We start from the raw sequence: 16,781 nt of genomic DNA, 5'->3' as shown, positions 1-16,781 counted from the left end.
GTCATTGCGAAGTCAGGAACAAAAAAACAGTGGCAATCCAATCTATGGAATCACTTGAGACGTTAGACACACATGCGCTTATGTTGTTTGCTTTCTTGGGTGTTCCCAGTTCCCGGTTTTGTGATAGATTTGTTCATTTCGTTGGTTAGACTTTAGTTGGATTTCTGTTACCAAATAAACAAACTAGTCGAATATGATATGTATATAAGGATCACTTTATTATATATAATGCTTTTGGTTTTTGTATCAACAAAATTCTTTGGATGTTCTTTGTGTGATCGGGACACTTTTAATCAAAATCTAAATATGCGAACTCTATGAATGGCGTCCGAATGTAAAGTTCACTAATCCAACCAAGCCGTGAGTGATTTACAACAGCTACAATGAATTTATGGCCACCAATCCAGATTATTGGCTAATCTGAATCGTCTGCGAATAATCCATTCCTGAATGCCCGGGGTATAAATACGATTTCTGTTGACATTTTCCATTAGCAGTACCAAAAGTATCAGCAGAAGCAATAGTATCAACCATGAAGCAAGCCGCCGTAGCCATTATCCTGACCCTTTTCGTGGCCAGTGGATGGGCCCAACCTCTGGACATGCCCGCCCAGCTGGACGCCCAGGTGCGCAGCGTGGTGGATGAGATGACTGACATTGGCAAGACGACCGGCCAGGCACTGGTGCAGCAGTACGATCAAATTGTCCTGGAGCCACAGCAGGAGTTGGAGGCAGCCGTCGACCAGGTGGAGTCGCGTCGCGAGGAGAGTCCCGAGTGCGTGGCCGCCGAGGATGAGGAGATCACTCGCATTGTGAACGCCGCCCATGAGGAACTGCACGCCTGCGGCGTTGTGGCTGCCCACACATCCGCCGAAATCGCCTCCGATGTGAGTGCCGCCACCCAGCAGCTGGTCTATGGAGGCTATAACCTGGGCACCACCTACAACAAGTGCAACTCGTACAAGAACTCCGTGCTGAAGCAGACCTGCATGGCCAAGTTCTATGTCCAGGCCACCGTCTATCTGGTCAGTGCGCGCTCCTCCATCAAGACCATCCGCCAGTCGACCAGCGAACGCATCCCGGCCGTCTTCGCCGATGGCAATGTGTGCACCCACTCCGCATCCTCGCAGGCGGTGCTCGGTCTCCAGGAGGTCAACAGCCACATCGATGCCTGCGTCTCCCGTCGTCGCTAGGGGATCAAAAATGGATCCTGGATTCCGCAAATAAATATTATGGATATTCTATGCCAAATGTTATATTTTTTTTTTTAGTTGCTTGGGTTTCTTTGTGTTCTTAAGAACTAATTAATTTTAAATTGAAATCTATAAAATGGTTTGTAAACGTTATTTCCAAACGAAATCCTAAACGCTTGTATTATTATTAATAAATACCTGAATTCATCGAACAAATTAAATTATTAAGGGTGTGCACTTGTACCCCAATTAAGAATCCGAAATGTTTAATTTCAAACCGGTTTCCCGTTTTTTTTTAATCAGCATGGTCACCTTAAATTTGGTCTTGGTCAATTTCAAGTGGAACCAGTTTCGGTTCCGCACTGTGAAACGGCAAGATGTTCGGATTGCTGCGACACCTGTTCAAATTGCAGTTTCTTTTTGTTGTGGCGGCCGTTTTGGGCGGCATTTACCACACAGAGATTAGGCAATTCCTGCGTCGCCAAACGGACAACTACCTGGACCAAGCTGGCCAGGATGCGGGCATTCCCCTGGCATTCCAAGCTGCCGACGAAGTCGGCACACTCTTCACGCCGGCCGAGCTGGCCAAATTCAATGGCGAGGAGGGTCGTCCCCTTTACTTGGCTCTCCTTGGTTCCGTCTTCGATGTGAGCCGCGGCATCAAGCATTACGGATCCGGCTGCAGCTACAACTTCTTCGTGGGACGCGACGCCTCTGTGTCCTTCATTTCCGGCGACTTTGAGTCGTACAATCCGGAAACGGCTGACGATGTGTTGACGCTAAAGCCAGACGACCTCATTGGATTGGCCGGGTGGCGGGACTTCTACCAAAAAGACTACGACTACAAGGGACGGTTGATTGGGCGCTTCTACAATGAGAAGGGCGCACTGACCACCTATCATCACAAGTTCCTGGAGCTGCTGGAGCAGGCGCGTGATGCCAAGCGACAGGTGGAGGAGCTGCGTGCCCGGTATCCTGGCTGCAATATTGAATGGAGCGAGGAGCGCGGCACACGCGTCTGGTGCACCACGACCAGCGGCGACGGCAAGGAGCGCTCCTGGATCGGCTATCCCCGCAAGCTGTACAGTCGCGGCAACAAGAGTTTCCAGTGCGCCTGTGTGCCCGATTCGGAGCTGGACGAGATCGATGCCGGCGGCAAGGTGGCTCGCGGTGATGCCATGCTGAAACCGTACGACAATTGCGAGCCACAGGCTAGGGAATGCTTCTACAGGGTGTAGTGGCGGTCCTTGGTGTTGTAAATAGTAAATAGTGCATTTGGATCAATAAATTATACGTCAAACAGAGGTTCAGTTAACATGGCTCGCCAAACTGGTTCCGGTTCTTTTCTGTTAAGTAGCTAGCTTAACAACAACATTTCAAGTTTCCAATTAGTTAATATTTAGATAAAAGTATTTGAGCAAAATTATTATTTTTCTGTTGATTTATTTATTTTCTATTAGCAGCTCAACTTACTTAAAATCTTAACGAATCTATAATAGACATGGACATAAGCTGGCCCTTTTTTTCCAACTGTAGCGAGGGCGCACTGCCTTAACAGTAACATTGCTGTTGGGCTCACTGAAAAGCTGCTGTTAAGACCGTTTGCGTGCTGTTAGGCGCATTTCTTGTTTACAACCGGTTCAATTTAATAAATATAGCTTTTGTTTTAATAAATCGCCAAGGGATTTAAACAATCACACATGGATGCGTCGCCAGGAAAATCTTCCGCCCTGAATACAGACACCGAGGAAACTGGACTGATTTCTCCGACTGTGGTGGCCGGCTTAAAGAACCTGGGTGCCATCATTTCGCTGCCACTCACCAAACTGCTCATTGCAAATTCCTTGAAATTAACGCTCCATCCAGATGCAAGTGAGTTGAAAGTTGGGAGTCCGTGTAGCCCATGATCTAATCCATATGTACTCCCCCACAGCCATTGCTCCCGTGCCCGAGCTCTATGCCAGCAATGCCGCCTGCGCCAAACAGAGCGAGTACGCAGTGGTCACCCTCTACGCCCTGGCCACCAAGCACGGCTGGGATGGTCATCAACTGCGCCAGCAGCTGGAGCAACTTAACGTGGACCAAGCCGCCGTGGACGAGCTAAGTCGTGTTTACGAGGACAGCCGCAAGGATTTGATTCTCCGCCAACTGCAGATAGGCCATAGCTTTCCGCACATTACGGACATCCAGTGGCGCATCGTGTGCGACGTCAAGTCGTCCACCTCGGACTGCAGCACGGGCGTGGCCAGCTTCCACATCAATCTGGGCAACTTCCGGCAAAGCAGCGGCGAACGGGTGACCATCGTTGAGTTTGTCTGCAACGCCGAGGAGCTGCAGTCACTGATTAATCGTCTAAAGGAGATCGAGCGGCACTGCCAGCAGATGGCCGTGGTCTAGGGAAACAAACTCTTAACATTCTTATCGATTATATTTCGCAGCATATATAACACAAGCTTTGTCGGCTATATACAGTGTCGGAACAGAAAACCTAAACAGTTAACACAGTCATCATCACTAAAAAGGCTACGACTTCATTATTGGACTCTAAACTCCAATGGCATTCACTTTGGCGACCATCCGCTGCCATTTGCGTCATTGGGCCACCTTGTGCGGCGGCGGCACCAGCAGCTCCACCAGCTGGTCATAGTGATTCGGCGCTGTGCAGTAGATGGTGCCCGAGAAGCGGGTGCTGTCGTTCTCCTCAGCTGCAATCACTGTGCAATGGTTCTGTTGCGACAGCCGCATGTTTAGACCACGGAAGCGGTGGTCCTGCTTGTATAGATAGGCGCCGTCCCGCGGCATAAAGTACGGCCGGCCGCTAAACGGATTCAGGAAGTCCGCCCAGTAGCCCAGCGATAGCAGGCGATCGCACATGTCCCGCGCTGCCAGCACAAACTGCAAATGGAGTTGTCATTAGTTATGTATATGGTGTCTTTTAGGTGTACTTTTGTGTAGATAATAGGCGAATTCTAACCACTAAGTTTTCTGTTTTCTGATTCTCATATTCTCGCATGCAATATTTTATACGAAATTGTCAAAGCTCCTAGGATTTCTACCTAAATCTAAGTTATTAGGTTCCTTGAACAGTGCTATAAATACAGCTAATTATATTACTTAAGAAAGTCCACAAATGGTTTTAAATGGTTTATGTCTTATTTAAAATTGGGCCCCAATCCTGTGCCATCATGAGGAAGGTCAACCACCTAGCTTTCAATGCGAGAAACTGGTTTGATTTTATATAAACAAATAATCAAGGCAATAACGAGGTCATTCCCCAAACGATTACACCACAGTGTGATTTCCCGCTAAATGCGTCCGGATGCGTGAATAAAACTAATTTCTCACCTTGGCGGCGCCCATTTCGATGTCTCCTTCATAGCTGAGTACGAGCATAGTGATGGATGAGTCCCGCTGCGCGACGACGCGCACCGGAAAGAGCTCCACGAGCGACTCGCGGATGAGCATGGGACACTGGCAGCAGGTGAACTCCAGACGCGACTTGTCCGTGTTGGCCTCCTTGAGAAAGTTGACCAGCTGGCCCAGCGGCTCGAGCAGGCCGATGGTGGTCGTGTCGCCCTGCCAGGCGGGTCCAGTGGCATTGGGCAGATAGAAGCGATTGCTCCGTGCGGCAGTCAGTTCCCAGTTGGGTTCGCTCTCCAAACTATTCAGCTCATCGTCGCCGTCGAGATCCCGCGACTTGGAGACGGTCTTGAAGGATTCGCCGGCATCCGACGGTGGACCATTTCGCTTGGAGTATTCAGCCACTGGGATGATGGCCGTGGTGGCCACCTTGGCGCGCAGCAGTCCGTTCAGTCTGTTGGGTCCCCGATTGCCGGGATGTGAAATGGCCAGGGTTGGTGCACAGACGGTGCCCAGTACGCGAGTCAGAGATCGTGACATTATTATATCATAGGCTTTTCTGCAAATGCGTAGAATCCGCTGGCAATCAGTGCTATTTTGAATGCGATGCAATGCGACAATGATGCTCACCTTGGCTGGCGGAACTGGATTTGGAGCGCTGTGCTCTGCGAGCGCGTTCGAATAATGCCGGATTTCCTGTGGCTTTCGAATTCTACGTGGAATTTTGTTTTCAGTTAGTAGCTATCGTCTATTCAAACGTACAAACGACTTGTTTTTTTGGGGGCACAGCTGCTACTTGATTTCTACGCAGTTCCGTTTTTCGGTTTTTCTAAACTTTTTGGTATCGACGAACAGCTGATCGCCGTCGATAGTATCGTCTTTGCTGGGGATGAGAAAAGTACCATGGCCAATAATTCGATAGGAAGACAGATATATCGATAAAGGTGAGAAAAAGCTTGATTTGCGCGCAAATTTTAAATACGAATTTCAAATCAAATCGGTTATAAAATACTTGGATTAGTTATCAGTGATATAATACATAGTAAAAGAACATCGTTCTTTTCTCTGCGACGGCTTTCTATATTTTTTCAGAAAAAAAACCCTTAAAGGCGCCATAAGTTGCTTTTGAAACATGTTTTGTATTTAATTGAATTACATAGGTGGAATTTACTATCAGTATTTCGCGTAGAACTAGGGACTTTTACTGGCACTGGCTGAGCGCGTGGGTGTAGAAGGTCTTCTCCTCGACTCCTCTCTTGATCACGTGCGGAATCTTCTTGGGCACCATGCTGCAAATATACGAAAAGATGACGAAGTTAGTTAACCAGGAAATGATGCAGTTGCCATTGTGGAACCCACGTGATGCAGTCGATGATGGGACACACTGAGACGCAGAGTGTGCAGCCCGTGCAATCGTTGTTCACGTGCGGAATGTGGGTGTCCTTGTCGAACTCGATGGCCTGGTAACCGGAATCGGCGCACGTCATATAGCACTTTCCGCAGTTTATGCACATGTCCTGGAAGACAAGACTGTAATTGGAATTTGGCATACTTTGAGGTTAACGCAGAACTCACATCATCGATTAGGGCCACCTTCTGCTGTTTGTTATCCAGCTTGTTGTAGGATCCGATCTTGTCTAGCGCCGCTCCGATGACATCCTTGATTCTCGGCGCCGGCCTGGGTGCTCCATTCGCCGCCGGAGGAGTGCCCTTCACCTGCTCGGCATCCCAAAGAGGTCCCTGCTGGCTGCGCAGCTCGGCCATCTTGATGTCCCTCTGCTGCTGGTAGCGACCAAAGAATCCCAGCGTGGCTTTGCCCTCGCCGGTCAAACGGACAACGGGCTTGCCCTTCTGGTGGACCGGAGTGGGTGGCGACTGGCCATCCCAGAAGGGACCGTCGACTGGTGGCGGATTGGCCTTCAGGTAGAGCAGAGCCTTCAGTGCCGTGCAGTAGTCCTCGATGACGGTGAAGTCCTGGTTCTGCACAGAGGAGCAGATCTGCAATACAGTGGCACCCGCCTGAATGAACTGCAGCGCAACCTCGCCGGAATCGATGCCACCGATGCCGAGAATGGGGAATCCCGGCACACGATTGGCAATATCGGAGATGGCCTTCAGAGCCATCGGACGCGTGGCGTTGCCGGAGACGCCGCCGTAGGTGGTGCGCTGCTCCTTGCCAATTGCCGGCCAGGCGGTGGAGTCCGCCTTGAGGCCCATCAGTCCCTGAACGGTGTTGATGGCTGATCCGCCATCGGCTCCTCCTCGCTGCGCGGCCGCCGCAATGGAAACGATGTCCGTGATGTTTGGCGTCAGTTTGATGAAGAAGGGCAGCTTGACCGCCTTGCGCACCCAGCGAGAGATCTGCTCCACCAGCTCGGGATCCTGGCCGCAGGCCAAGCCCATTCCCCGCTCGCCCATGCCGTGGGGACACGATAGATTCAGCTCGAGGGCATCGGCGCCCGACTGCTCCGCCTTGATGGCCAGCTCCGTCCAGTCGGCCTCGTTGAAGCTGCACATAATGCTGGCAATCACGATCTTCTCGGGGAAGTCACGCTTCAGTTCTCCAATCGATTTCAGCCAGTACTCGGCCCGCTTCTCCGAGATGAGCTCGATGTTCAGGAAGCAGCCCTGCTGCGGTCCATACTTGTAGCCCGACGTGGTGCCCCTGACGATGCGCGGCGAGACATTTGTGACCAGGTCCTTGTCCAGACCGAAGGTCTTGGTCACCACAAAGCCCCAGCCCTGCTCGAAGGCGCGCCGTATCATGGCCGTGCTGGTGGTGGGCGGTGCGGAGGCCAGGCCAAATGGATTCTCGAACCGGATGCCGCACATCTCCACCGATATGTCCACGGCATCGATGTCCGTGTAGAAGAGCGGCAGTGCAGCCGGTGTGTTCAGTGGCAAACCCTGCAGTTGACAGTGAATGCTCCAGGCGGCCACCTTGCCGTCATTGACTGACTCCACCGTGGTGTTGGCCACTCCGGCAAGATCGCCGCCGATGAACACCTGTGGCACACTGCTCTGCATTGTGATCCTATCCACCACGGGCAATTCGCCGCGGAATTGCAGCGGCGCCAGTGCCGCCTTGACATCCTGGTCCTCCAGTCCAGATCCAAAGGCGGAGATCACAAAGTTGGCCTTCAAGCGCTGCGTCTGCTCCTCATCCTCCACCCACTTATCGTTCTCGTCCTGCTCCGTGCGACAGAACTCCATGGCGGTGATCAGGCCATCCTTGACGATCACTTTGCGTGGACTCAGGTACGGCAGCAGTTCGCATCGTTCGTCACGCGCCAGCTCCACCTCTTCGGGCACAGCACGAATGCCGGAGGATCCCTTCCGGAAGACGACGAACACACGACGGGCGCCACATCTCAGCGCCGAGGTGGCGCAATCGAAGGCCGTATCTCCGGCACCCAGCACGATGACATTGCCATGGAGCTTGGGCAAACCGGCGGCTGCCTTGCAGGCGCACAAGCCCGGCTTGGAGCCATCCGACACCAGGGGCAGGAAGTTCTTCGAGGTGTAGAAGCCATTGCTGGGCTGGAGGCCAGCGAAGATGGGATTCAGCTTCGGCTCCGGCAGGCCAATGCCCACGAAGACGGCATCATGGCCGGCGGACAGGAGTCCCTGGACGGTCAGATCCTTGGTGCCCAGCGAGCGACCCGTTTCGATGCGTACGCCCAGATCGCGAACCAAATCAATCTCGAAGTTAACCGCATCGATGGGCAGACGATACTGGGGTATCTCGGCGGCACTCAGGCCACCCAGATAGCTTCTCCGCTCGTAGATGGTCACATCGCGATAGCCCAGACGGGCCAGGAAGGTGGCGCACGACAGCGATGCCGGTCCGCCGCCCACGAGGGCGATCTTTTGCGACAGCGGATTGGCCTCCGCCTGCGGTGTCCGCCGCTGCCTGACGCCCATCTTCTTGAACACCTCGGTGGCGAACTGCTGGAGGCCACCAATGTTAATTGGACCCGCCTCGGAGGCCTGCAGATTGCAGCCGCCCACGCAGAGATCGCTGGTGGGACAGACCATGCCGCAGGTCAGGCCCAGCGGATTGTCCGAGAAGATCGCCTTGGCGGCGCCATAGAAATTCTTATTGGCAATGCTCGTGATGAAGCTCTTGATGTCCAGCTGCGTGGGGCAGGACTTCTGGCACGGCGCATCCGCGCACTTCAGACACCTGGCCGCCTCCTCCAGAGCACCGCGCTCCGACAATGTGGTGTGCTTGATGTCCGAGAAGTCGTTGGCCAGTGTGGTGCATGGCGGAGCGGCGTGGTCCGCATTCCGCTTCCAGTGCTTCTTGTTCTCCTTCGTCTGCTTGGTGGGCACCACGGAGCACTGCGTCTTCACGCGCGGATTCAGCGACAGCAGGTCCTGCGAAGTACCAAAGTGTTTCAATATCAATCAGGACAATAAGGAATCAGGACAGCGGACTTACCTCAATGTCTGGGGAGTCCTTGCTCAAAAGTTGCGGCGGACTCATCTTGCTGGCAGCTTATCACCTGGAAACGAAGCAGTGACACATTTGGATTACAGATTATGAATGGTGGCCACGTGCAGATCGGCTACCCACGACTATTTAGTTCAACCCTAGAAAGAATACCCTAATCGCGTTGGCGACTCCCACTCTTATCGCTGCCCCACTCGATAGCAAAGCGATCCTGGACAAGACGCTGTATCCAAGTGCACTAGTGCCACCAATGGCCTTATCATCTATGTGGGAGCGCGTTATCATTTATCAGTCAAGGCTGCGACGGCCAGGGGAGATTACGATGGCTTTACGATGGATCGCACATTGGCACCACCCGGTTTTTTATACGCCTATGTTTTTCCCTCCAACAGTTTCAGCCCCAAAATAAATGGGGCCACCCCCCTCCGAGGAGAAGAGATTAGGAAACGGCGAAGGTCACGATCAAGGGGGCCCGTTTCGTTTTTTTCCGCGATAATTTGGCAAACACTCGACGCACTTCTTCCAATTTGATTTGATATATGTATCTAGTATCTAGTAGGTTGAGTATCTCATGCTAATCTTTAATGTATCTGTGCTTGTAAAAAGCAAATAAAGTACAAGATTTTCATAAATGGAAATCAATCTACTAAGTTGAGTATCTCGTGCTAGCATAAACACCTCTTTAATGTATCTGAGCTTGTAAGTATCTCGTACTAGCATAAACGATTCTTTAGTGTATCTGAGCTTGTAAGAAAAGCGTAAAGTATCAGATTTTCATAAATTAAACTCAAAATAAGCACATTACTGCTGCTTTCCCTTTTAACATTGAGAGTTTCCACAAGTACTAGTTAATATTCGCCACAAAATTACAGATACTTTGTAAAGTAATACGCATTTAGAAAACTGTCACCGTTGCAAATCGAAAGCGGAAGCTGTTTTCTATTTGTAAATTATAGCACCGTCTGCCTTTAGCTTTATCTTTAAGGCATGTGTCTTCACATAAAGTAAACAGATCGCGGCCATTATCTGTGCTATCTTCGAGGAAAGTGAATTAATAGCATCTATGTACCGATTGTAAGTATTCCCTATTGCCCGTTTATAAATGATAATAAACTTGTACGCTAAATTCTATTGGGCTTTCTGTGAGAAATGCCCATTTAAACAGACAAACGTGGAGCGTTTTGCTTTACAGACCTTCAATCGAATTCAATTCAATTAATATTTTGTAACACGCGCTATCTCCCTCTGCACCGCGCGCCCTCTCGCTCTCGCACACACCCTCTCTGTTGGCGCTGATTAAGAATTTTTATAGATGTATTTTGTGTTATTTTTATTTATTTTTTTTTTTTTTTTGACATAATAGTTGAAGCCCCCAGCTGCTGTCTGTACGGCCCCCCTTCGAAACCGCCCCCCCACCTTCAATGCCATCTCATTATCAGTTTGGCTTCGTGGTCCGGCAAGTTTTTGAATATGTTTTCAGTATATTATATATATGTACATATGTATTATAGGTATATGCTAATAGCGAAATGCGAAAAACAAGTTCAGAATTCGAGCTGCTTATGCTTAAATTGGGTTCCATTTCGTTAGATTGTTAGATTATTAGATGTTTTTTCCATTTTTGTTATTTTGTCAAGATTAGTGGCCGCAATACATACCGATCGAAGGAACGTTATTGGCTAATTTATGAGCACTTTTTGTTCAAATCTTTAGATTAGCACAGCAAAAAAAAAGAAAACAGGTGTTTACTAACTGGAGAAAATCGGCTGACACTAGCCCAACCAACAACAAACAGTTCGACGAAAAACACGCGAAAAATTCGAATTGGTCTTCACACTGGAAACGCCCAATTGGAAATGCTCTTGAAGAACGATTTCCAAATCGTCGTTAACTCGGTTTTGCGTCGCAGTCGGCGTCGCTGCCGACGTCGATCTTTCCATTACACAGAGGCGTAGCCAAAGGGGCCGTAGCAAAGGGGGGCATCATAGGATTTTACTAGATTTAACTTAAGCTTTTGTTGCAATAAGATCGCAACATTTCCTGGCCAATTCCAATTCCATTTCAAAATTCCAAGTTAAATTTCTTTTTGAATGTTAACTATATTCTTTAATAGTCAAGCTGGTAATACTTCTACGTCCATGCCAACAAACGTTTGTCTTTGCAAAACGCGCGTTCTAGTTGTTTACGTTGCTGCACACTTAGAAAAACAGGCACTATCATAACGAGATAAGATCCATTTTCAATTTGAATGTCCATCTGGTAAAAGTATATATGAGTTTTATTTTTATCAAACACTAATATGTTGCATTAGATACTCGCATTTTATGCATTTGCCTCTAAGTAGCTATCTTATCGAACTTTTCTAAGTGTAGATACTCTATTTCAAGGCGTGCCATTCGATCGCCTTAGTTTTGTTTACACGTTCTCTGCTCTCAGTTTCGCTTGATTCAATAACTTTACATGTAACTACAGTAAATACTCAGAAGAGCGTACACTTACAAATTGGCAAACAAAGGCTTTAGTTATTGCAATTGCACGAATATGAATATTTTTGTTCATATTTCTTTGTTGACTACTTTGAATTTTCTAAGATTAGATAGAATGTAGAATGTAAATAAATATAAATTAATTGTATATAATGAAGTTTCCCTTAAGAGTGTTTGCTGTAGCACGTTACATTAGTTTACTTTTATATTGGCAGCCTAAAATAATGCTAGAGGATTTGTAATATAAATATATCGTTATAATTTTTCTTGAATTTACTTACTGAAACATTGGGACTTTTTGGAAACAAACCGAAGTTGACATTTCGACACCGTACATTTTACACCTTACGCGATTTTTACATAAGCCTAGCCGAAAAGTATGCAATTGTTTAATTAAAAGTGATTTTCAGGGTTCTGTTTAAGAATAAGAATGGTAAAAGTTCTTTAAATGTTACCGAATTGTTTAGATAGCCACTAAATTTGTATAACATTTAATAAAGAGTGTTGAGTTTCCAATATTCCTATTATTTTTGGCCATGGATCTTTGTTTTAGAATTTCCGTCATAAAATAATCAGTTATTGTACCAAAAGCCACTTTCTACTACTTCAACTACCTTCTGGTTTTTCGGTTTGTCTGGTGTTTGCACTACAAATGCATTTTTACTACCTTCTGGGATTTCCGTTTGTCTGGTACGTTAAGCCGAAAAATCCACCAATTTGCCCTACAAATATAAATAAACGCAAACAAACTTGAAATGATCCTTTCCAACGAAAAACCTGTTGAGCTGCACAGCAACGTGAAGATCGAATGTCACGATGGCTCGCAGATTTGGGATGCGTCACTCCCAATGTTATGATTCTCCTCTGGAAAGATCGGCGCCAGTAGATAGAACAGTAGAAACAGTAGAAACAGTAGCGACGAAGGGAAGGGAAGACGGGACAAACACGTTTATCTGGAGCTGCCAAGCCGCCCACTTGACCTCCCCCCAGATTTACCGGACTTATCTTTACACACTTCCGTTTCACATCCGCGGGGGGTGGTGCGGGTGTGGTGCGGGTTTACAACTGTATTTTGCAACCCCAAAGACCCTCCAACGACGTCAGAGTGGGGTGAAAAACAGGCAGCTATTTTATTTGCACCATATACGGGCGTACGAGCGTATCTGGCTGCCTGTCTATCTGCCAGATTCAGATACAGATACAGATACAGATACGGACACAGCTACAGATACCGAGGAGGTGCAAGGTGCTAAGCCCGATAAGGCCCGTCATCACAGCATCCCCGACGGATTGGCCAGCTATATAATCGGACGTATTCTCGGCCAGCAGCTCACACAACGATCGACCGACGTTAGCCACTGGCGACGATGACAACGACCACATCTCCTAGAGAAACCACACAGACCACTTTTACGGTTCGCAAGATGACGGGACGGCGAATCTCGAAGCTATCCACAGTCCTGCTGTTCTGCGCCGCCTTGGTAAGTTTCACCGGTGCACCCAAGTTGAGCCGAGGATTAGGCCGATACCTGACCATTTGCTAACTTGCAGCTGCTGACCAAGTCCTGCGGCATCCTGGCGCTCAGCGGCGACGGTTCGGCGCCATCCCAGAATGTGGGCCAGGCGGAGCTCTGGAGCGATGCCACCACCACCACCATTCAGGCAAGCGAGGAGAGCAGCGGATCCGGTGGCTGGGAACTGACCACGGAGGCGGACACCACCATACCAAGTGAGGAAACTACTGCTGGCGATGAAGAAACCACCGTTTCCGAAGAGGAGACCTCCACGGACGCCTCTGGCGATGTAGAGACCACCACTGCTTCACCAGCCGACCAGGAGAGCTCTGCCGCTCCCGAGGAGACCACTTCCGCTCCCGAGGAGAGCTCTGCCGCTCCCGAGGAGAGCTCTGCCGCTCCCGAGGCCAGCTCTTCTGCACCCGAAGAAACCACTTCCGCACCTGAGGAGACCACTTCCGCATCTGAAGAGACCACTACCGCACCCGAGGAAACCTCTTCCGCTCCCGAGGAAACCTCATCCGCTCCCGAGGAAACCTCTTCCGCTCCTGCAGAGCCAGAGAGCTCCAGCTCTTCCTCTCCAGCGGAACCCGAGAGCACCAGTCCTTCCACGCCGGCAGATACCACCATTGCACCCACGCCGCCCACTTTCAAGTGCCAGACGGCTGGACTGTTTTCACACATCAGTGGCGACTGCAGGCGTTACCACAACTGCCTGTTGAATCCCGTGCTGCGACAGCTGCAGGACATCGAGCTCATCTGCCCGGAGCTGACCGTCTTCTCGCCGAGCCTGGGCAGATGCGTGAGGGACTTGGCCGAGTGCCAGGAGGAGGGCTTCCAGTGCCTGGCCGTGGGCAGATTCGCCGGACTGGATGAGACCTACTACTACAACTGCGTGGCCAGTTTGCAGGGCGGCTTCCACAAGTTCATCGTGCGCTGCTCCAGCGGCCAGAGGTTCGAGCCACTGTTTGGCGGATGCTGGCGCTACGACTGGACACAGATCGTGCCCGGACAGGAGGCGAACGAGATCAGCGACCTGGCTGCCATCAAGCGGGAGCTGAAGCTGTACAAGGCCGAGGCCAAGCTGCGCCTGAAGGCCCAGAAGGAGCAGGAGAAGCTGGCCAAGAAGCAGCAGAAGCTGGAGGAGAAGGCCGCCAAGAAGGCGGCCAAGGAGCTGGCCAAGCAGCAGGCGAAGGCCGAGAAGGACAAGGCCAAGGCCGAGGCCAAGGGCGAATCCGTTGAGAGCGCCGAGTCCGAGGAGTAACTGCCTCCCAGCTCCGAGCTTTGAGTTCCGAGCTCCTTTTCTTCAGATAAACTCTTCCATCTATGTTGGTCCCTTGCTCTAGTCTAGTGAAATTATCTTTCCTTATTTTGTATACCTATTTTTTTTTTGTTTTGTGGTGTGAATAAATATTTAAAATTATATGTTTGGTGTTTGAATATTTGGAGAGTCATCTTTAGTATCCATTTTTATTCATTTAGTCATTTTTAGTCATATTTAAAATAGAAAACCCTGACCTTCTTATAAGGTCACAGTTTTCGAGGTTGGAACAGGTGTGAAATCTTTTAAGAGATAGCGACTTCTGATAACCTTTTTTATTTGTGTTCCCCCTACTTTCCAGACACAGTAACTGGTCTAACTTTCTTTATCTCAACTAATGGCTTTGTTTTTCAGACACTTAAGCAGTAAATGCAGAGGATAACGTGGTAAGGTGTACAAATATTCCAGTCTAAGGTTATATATCTTAAATATATATTTAAAATATATCTTACAATAAATTGAGAAAAGTTGTATAAATATGTTAGATACATAATTATTACCATAAAATAGCATAGGAACTTTTCGCTGTAGAAATGTTAAGAAGTTACCACTTAGTTTGAAGAGGTTTTCACACTTTGTTTACGAGTTAACGAGCTTGAAGGGAACCCAAAATGGGGAATTTTCACTACGGAAGAGATAGGTTTCCTCGAGGACGAGTGGAGATATGACCGGGCTGCAATTTATAATGATCCCTTATCTGAAGCTTAGTCACCGGGCCAGACTTTTGGCCACCACTATCGACATACACGATACCCACGAATTCTGTCTTTATCAGCTAATCGCTGGCCATCTCGATGATTGCCACCGTCACTTAATGGGCCTGGCTATAAAAGAGCCATTTCGATTGTCCGGCCAGTTAGTCCGTCGAATCAAGTGCCGAAAAACGAAACCCCCGAACAAGATGTTCAAGCTAACGATGCTGTTGGGCCTGGCCCTCATCCTGGCTCCTTCCACGATCCAGGCCAAATCCCTGTGCCGCAGCAGCGGCTACTTCGCTTTAGAGGATAACACACCCAACTTCTATGCCTGCCAGTCCACCGGCTACGGTGGCTACACCATGCGCCACCTGCGCTGCCCCGCTGGCCTGGTCTTCAGCTCCTCGATGGCCCAGTGCGTCCAGTCCATTTCCGCGTTTGAGGCTCGTGACGATAGCAACATCGAGAACCCCACCATTCCGCCGAACAACCTGGATGAGAGCACTACGGCTGCTTCTACCACCGAGAAACCAGCCACCGAGGCTCCTGCCACCACTGAGAAACCGGCCACTGAGGCTCCTGCCACCACTGAGAAACCAGCCACTGAGGCTCCTGCCACCACCGAGGCACAAACCACTGAGGCTCCTGGAACCACTGAGAAACCAGCCACCGATGCTCCTGGAACCACTGAGAAACCAGCCACCGAGGCTCCTGGAACCACCGATGCTCCTGGCACCACCGATGCTCCTGGCACCACCGATGCTCCTGGCACCACAGATAAGCCAGCTACTGATGAACCCGTAACCGAAGAGCCGTCGACCGACGAGCCGGCAACCGGAGAGACCAGTACCGATGAGCCCAGCACCGAGACCACCGATAGCGGCGACGTGACCACCAACACTGACGCGGGAACCACCGAGGTGGACAACGTGTGCGCCACCACCGGATTGTTCCCAACGGAGAGCTGCACCCACTTCATCGTCTGCAGCTACGCCGAAGGCGACGAGCTGAAGTCCTACACCAAGAAGTGTCCTGGCGAGATGCAGTTCGATCCCTTCAACAGCGTTTGCTCCGCAGCTTATGACTGCACTGCCCCAAAGTAATGGGGAATCCTGTCGAGAACGGATGATGGTGTGCCCGATGAATTGGTGGTGTGCTGAAAACCAAGCGGAGCAATAAAAGCAATCGCTGCGTTAGCCAAACCATTTGATCGAGCTCTAGCTTTTATTTACTTCACTACATTATTTTTTTTTTCACGTGTGATTAGCCTTTTTTTTTTTGGAGTGAATAAATTCTAGTTTAATTATTATTAATTTATTGGAAATCGTATCTGGCATCTTGATGGGTTGTCAAGTGGCTGCGAGTGACGAGTGACGCCAATTTCGAATTCAATTTCAATTCCATTCGCATTATCCATCATATCGATAGGAATGGATCCCATTGGGCCTCCACTATCTTATCGCCTGTCACTAACGATTCCCATTTGACCAACTCCCCAGTGACAAATTAGCCTCGCAAAGATGTCGCCAAATCGATTTCGTGATCACAAACCACAACTTTTACAGTGTCGAGCTTCAAGTCACGCCATTCAGGAAATACTTCTTGTTTTTCGGATAAGTAGGTTGTTGTACCCGTTTACTCGTAGAGTAAAAGGGTATACTATATTCGTTGAAAAGTACATAAGTAACTCGCAGAAGAACCTTTATACACCCTGGGTATCTGATAGTCGGGAGCTACGCTATAGCGAGCTCTCTCGT

The 16,781-nt window shown here is 49.4% G+C and overlaps 7 protein-coding genes across 9 annotated transcripts; 5 read left to right on the top strand and 2 right to left on the bottom strand.

The window, feature by feature from the left end:
- The first annotated feature begins 485 nt into the window (after positions 1-485).
- On the top strand, positions 486-1,250 carry LOC6525222. Its single transcript, XM_002101024.4, has one exon. It carries the CDS (start codon positions 533-535, stop codon positions 1,190-1,192), a length of 660 nt encoding a protein of 219 aa, XP_002101060.1. The 5' UTR covers positions 486-532; the 3' UTR covers positions 1,193-1,250.
- A 283-nt stretch (positions 1,251-1,533) lies between these two features.
- LOC6525221 (neuferricin homolog) lies at positions 1,534-2,496 on the top strand. The gene has a single exon (XM_002101023.4). It carries the CDS (start codon positions 1,570-1,572, stop codon positions 2,428-2,430), a length of 861 nt encoding a protein of 286 aa, XP_002101059.1. The 5' UTR covers positions 1,534-1,569; the 3' UTR covers positions 2,431-2,496.
- Positions 2,497-2,798: 302 nt separating this feature from the next.
- LOC6525220 (COMM domain-containing protein 3) lies at positions 2,799-4,314 on the top strand. The gene is made up of 2 exons (XM_002101022.4): positions 2,799-3,064; positions 3,126-4,314. Exons 1-2 carry the CDS (start codon positions 2,893-2,895, stop codon positions 3,587-3,589), a joined length of 636 nt encoding a protein of 211 aa, XP_002101058.1. The 5' UTR covers positions 2,799-2,892; the 3' UTR covers positions 3,590-4,314.
- Positions 3,602-5,400, bottom strand: LOC6525219. Of its 2 annotated transcripts, XM_002101021.4 has the most exons (3): positions 5,183-5,400; positions 4,538-5,111; positions 3,602-4,087 (listed from the first exon to the last, which is right to left on the bottom strand). In XM_002101021.4, exons 2-3 carry the CDS (start codon positions 5,090-5,092, stop codon positions 3,785-3,787), a joined length of 858 nt encoding a protein of 285 aa, XP_002101057.1. In that variant the 5' UTR covers positions 5,093-5,111; positions 5,183-5,400; the 3' UTR covers positions 3,602-3,784. The 2 variants fall into 2 exon arrangements, with proteins under 2 accessions (XP_002101057.1, XP_039227325.1); XM_039371391.1 differs by lacking the exon at positions 5,183-5,400 and having other exon boundaries at positions 4,538-5,131.
- A 271-nt stretch (positions 5,401-5,671) lies between these two features.
- On the bottom strand, positions 5,672-10,867 carry LOC6525218 (dihydropyrimidine dehydrogenase [NADP(+)]). Of its 2 annotated transcripts, none has more exons than XM_002101020.4 (5): positions 10,667-10,867; positions 8,997-9,060; positions 6,128-8,932; positions 5,912-6,069; positions 5,672-5,841 (listed from the first exon to the last, which is right to left on the bottom strand). In XM_002101020.4, exons 2-5 carry the CDS (start codon positions 9,039-9,041, stop codon positions 5,754-5,756), a joined length of 3,096 nt encoding a protein of 1,031 aa, XP_002101056.1. In that variant the 5' UTR covers positions 9,042-9,060; positions 10,667-10,867; the 3' UTR covers positions 5,672-5,753. The 2 variants fall into 2 exon arrangements, with proteins under 2 accessions (XP_002101056.1, XP_039227283.1); XM_039371349.2 differs by having other exon boundaries at positions 8,997-9,052.
- Positions 10,868-12,821: 1,954 nt separating this feature from the next.
- Positions 12,822-14,431, top strand: LOC6525217 (zonadhesin). The gene is made up of 2 exons (XM_002101019.3): positions 12,822-12,975; positions 13,046-14,431. Exons 1-2 carry the CDS (start codon positions 12,862-12,864, stop codon positions 14,270-14,272), a joined length of 1,341 nt encoding a protein of 446 aa, XP_002101055.1. The 5' UTR covers positions 12,822-12,861; the 3' UTR covers positions 14,273-14,431.
- Positions 14,432-15,174: 743 nt separating this feature from the next.
- LOC6525216 (cytochrome c1) lies at positions 15,175-16,234 on the top strand. The gene has a single exon (XM_002101018.4). The coding sequence runs from the start codon at positions 15,231-15,233 to the stop codon at positions 16,125-16,127; it is 897 nt and encodes a 298-aa protein (XP_002101054.1). The 5' UTR covers positions 15,175-15,230; the 3' UTR covers positions 16,128-16,234.
- The last annotated feature ends 547 nt before the right edge of the window (positions 16,235-16,781 follow it).

The sequence above is a fragment of the Drosophila yakuba genome, chromosome X, assembly GCF_016746365.2.
Source record: "Drosophila yakuba strain Tai18E2 chromosome X, Prin_Dyak_Tai18E2_2.1, whole genome shotgun sequence".
Lineage (NCBI taxonomy): Eukaryota > Metazoa > Arthropoda > Insecta > Diptera > Drosophilidae > Drosophila > Drosophila yakuba.
This window is presented reverse-complemented; position numbering and strand designations above follow the sequence as displayed.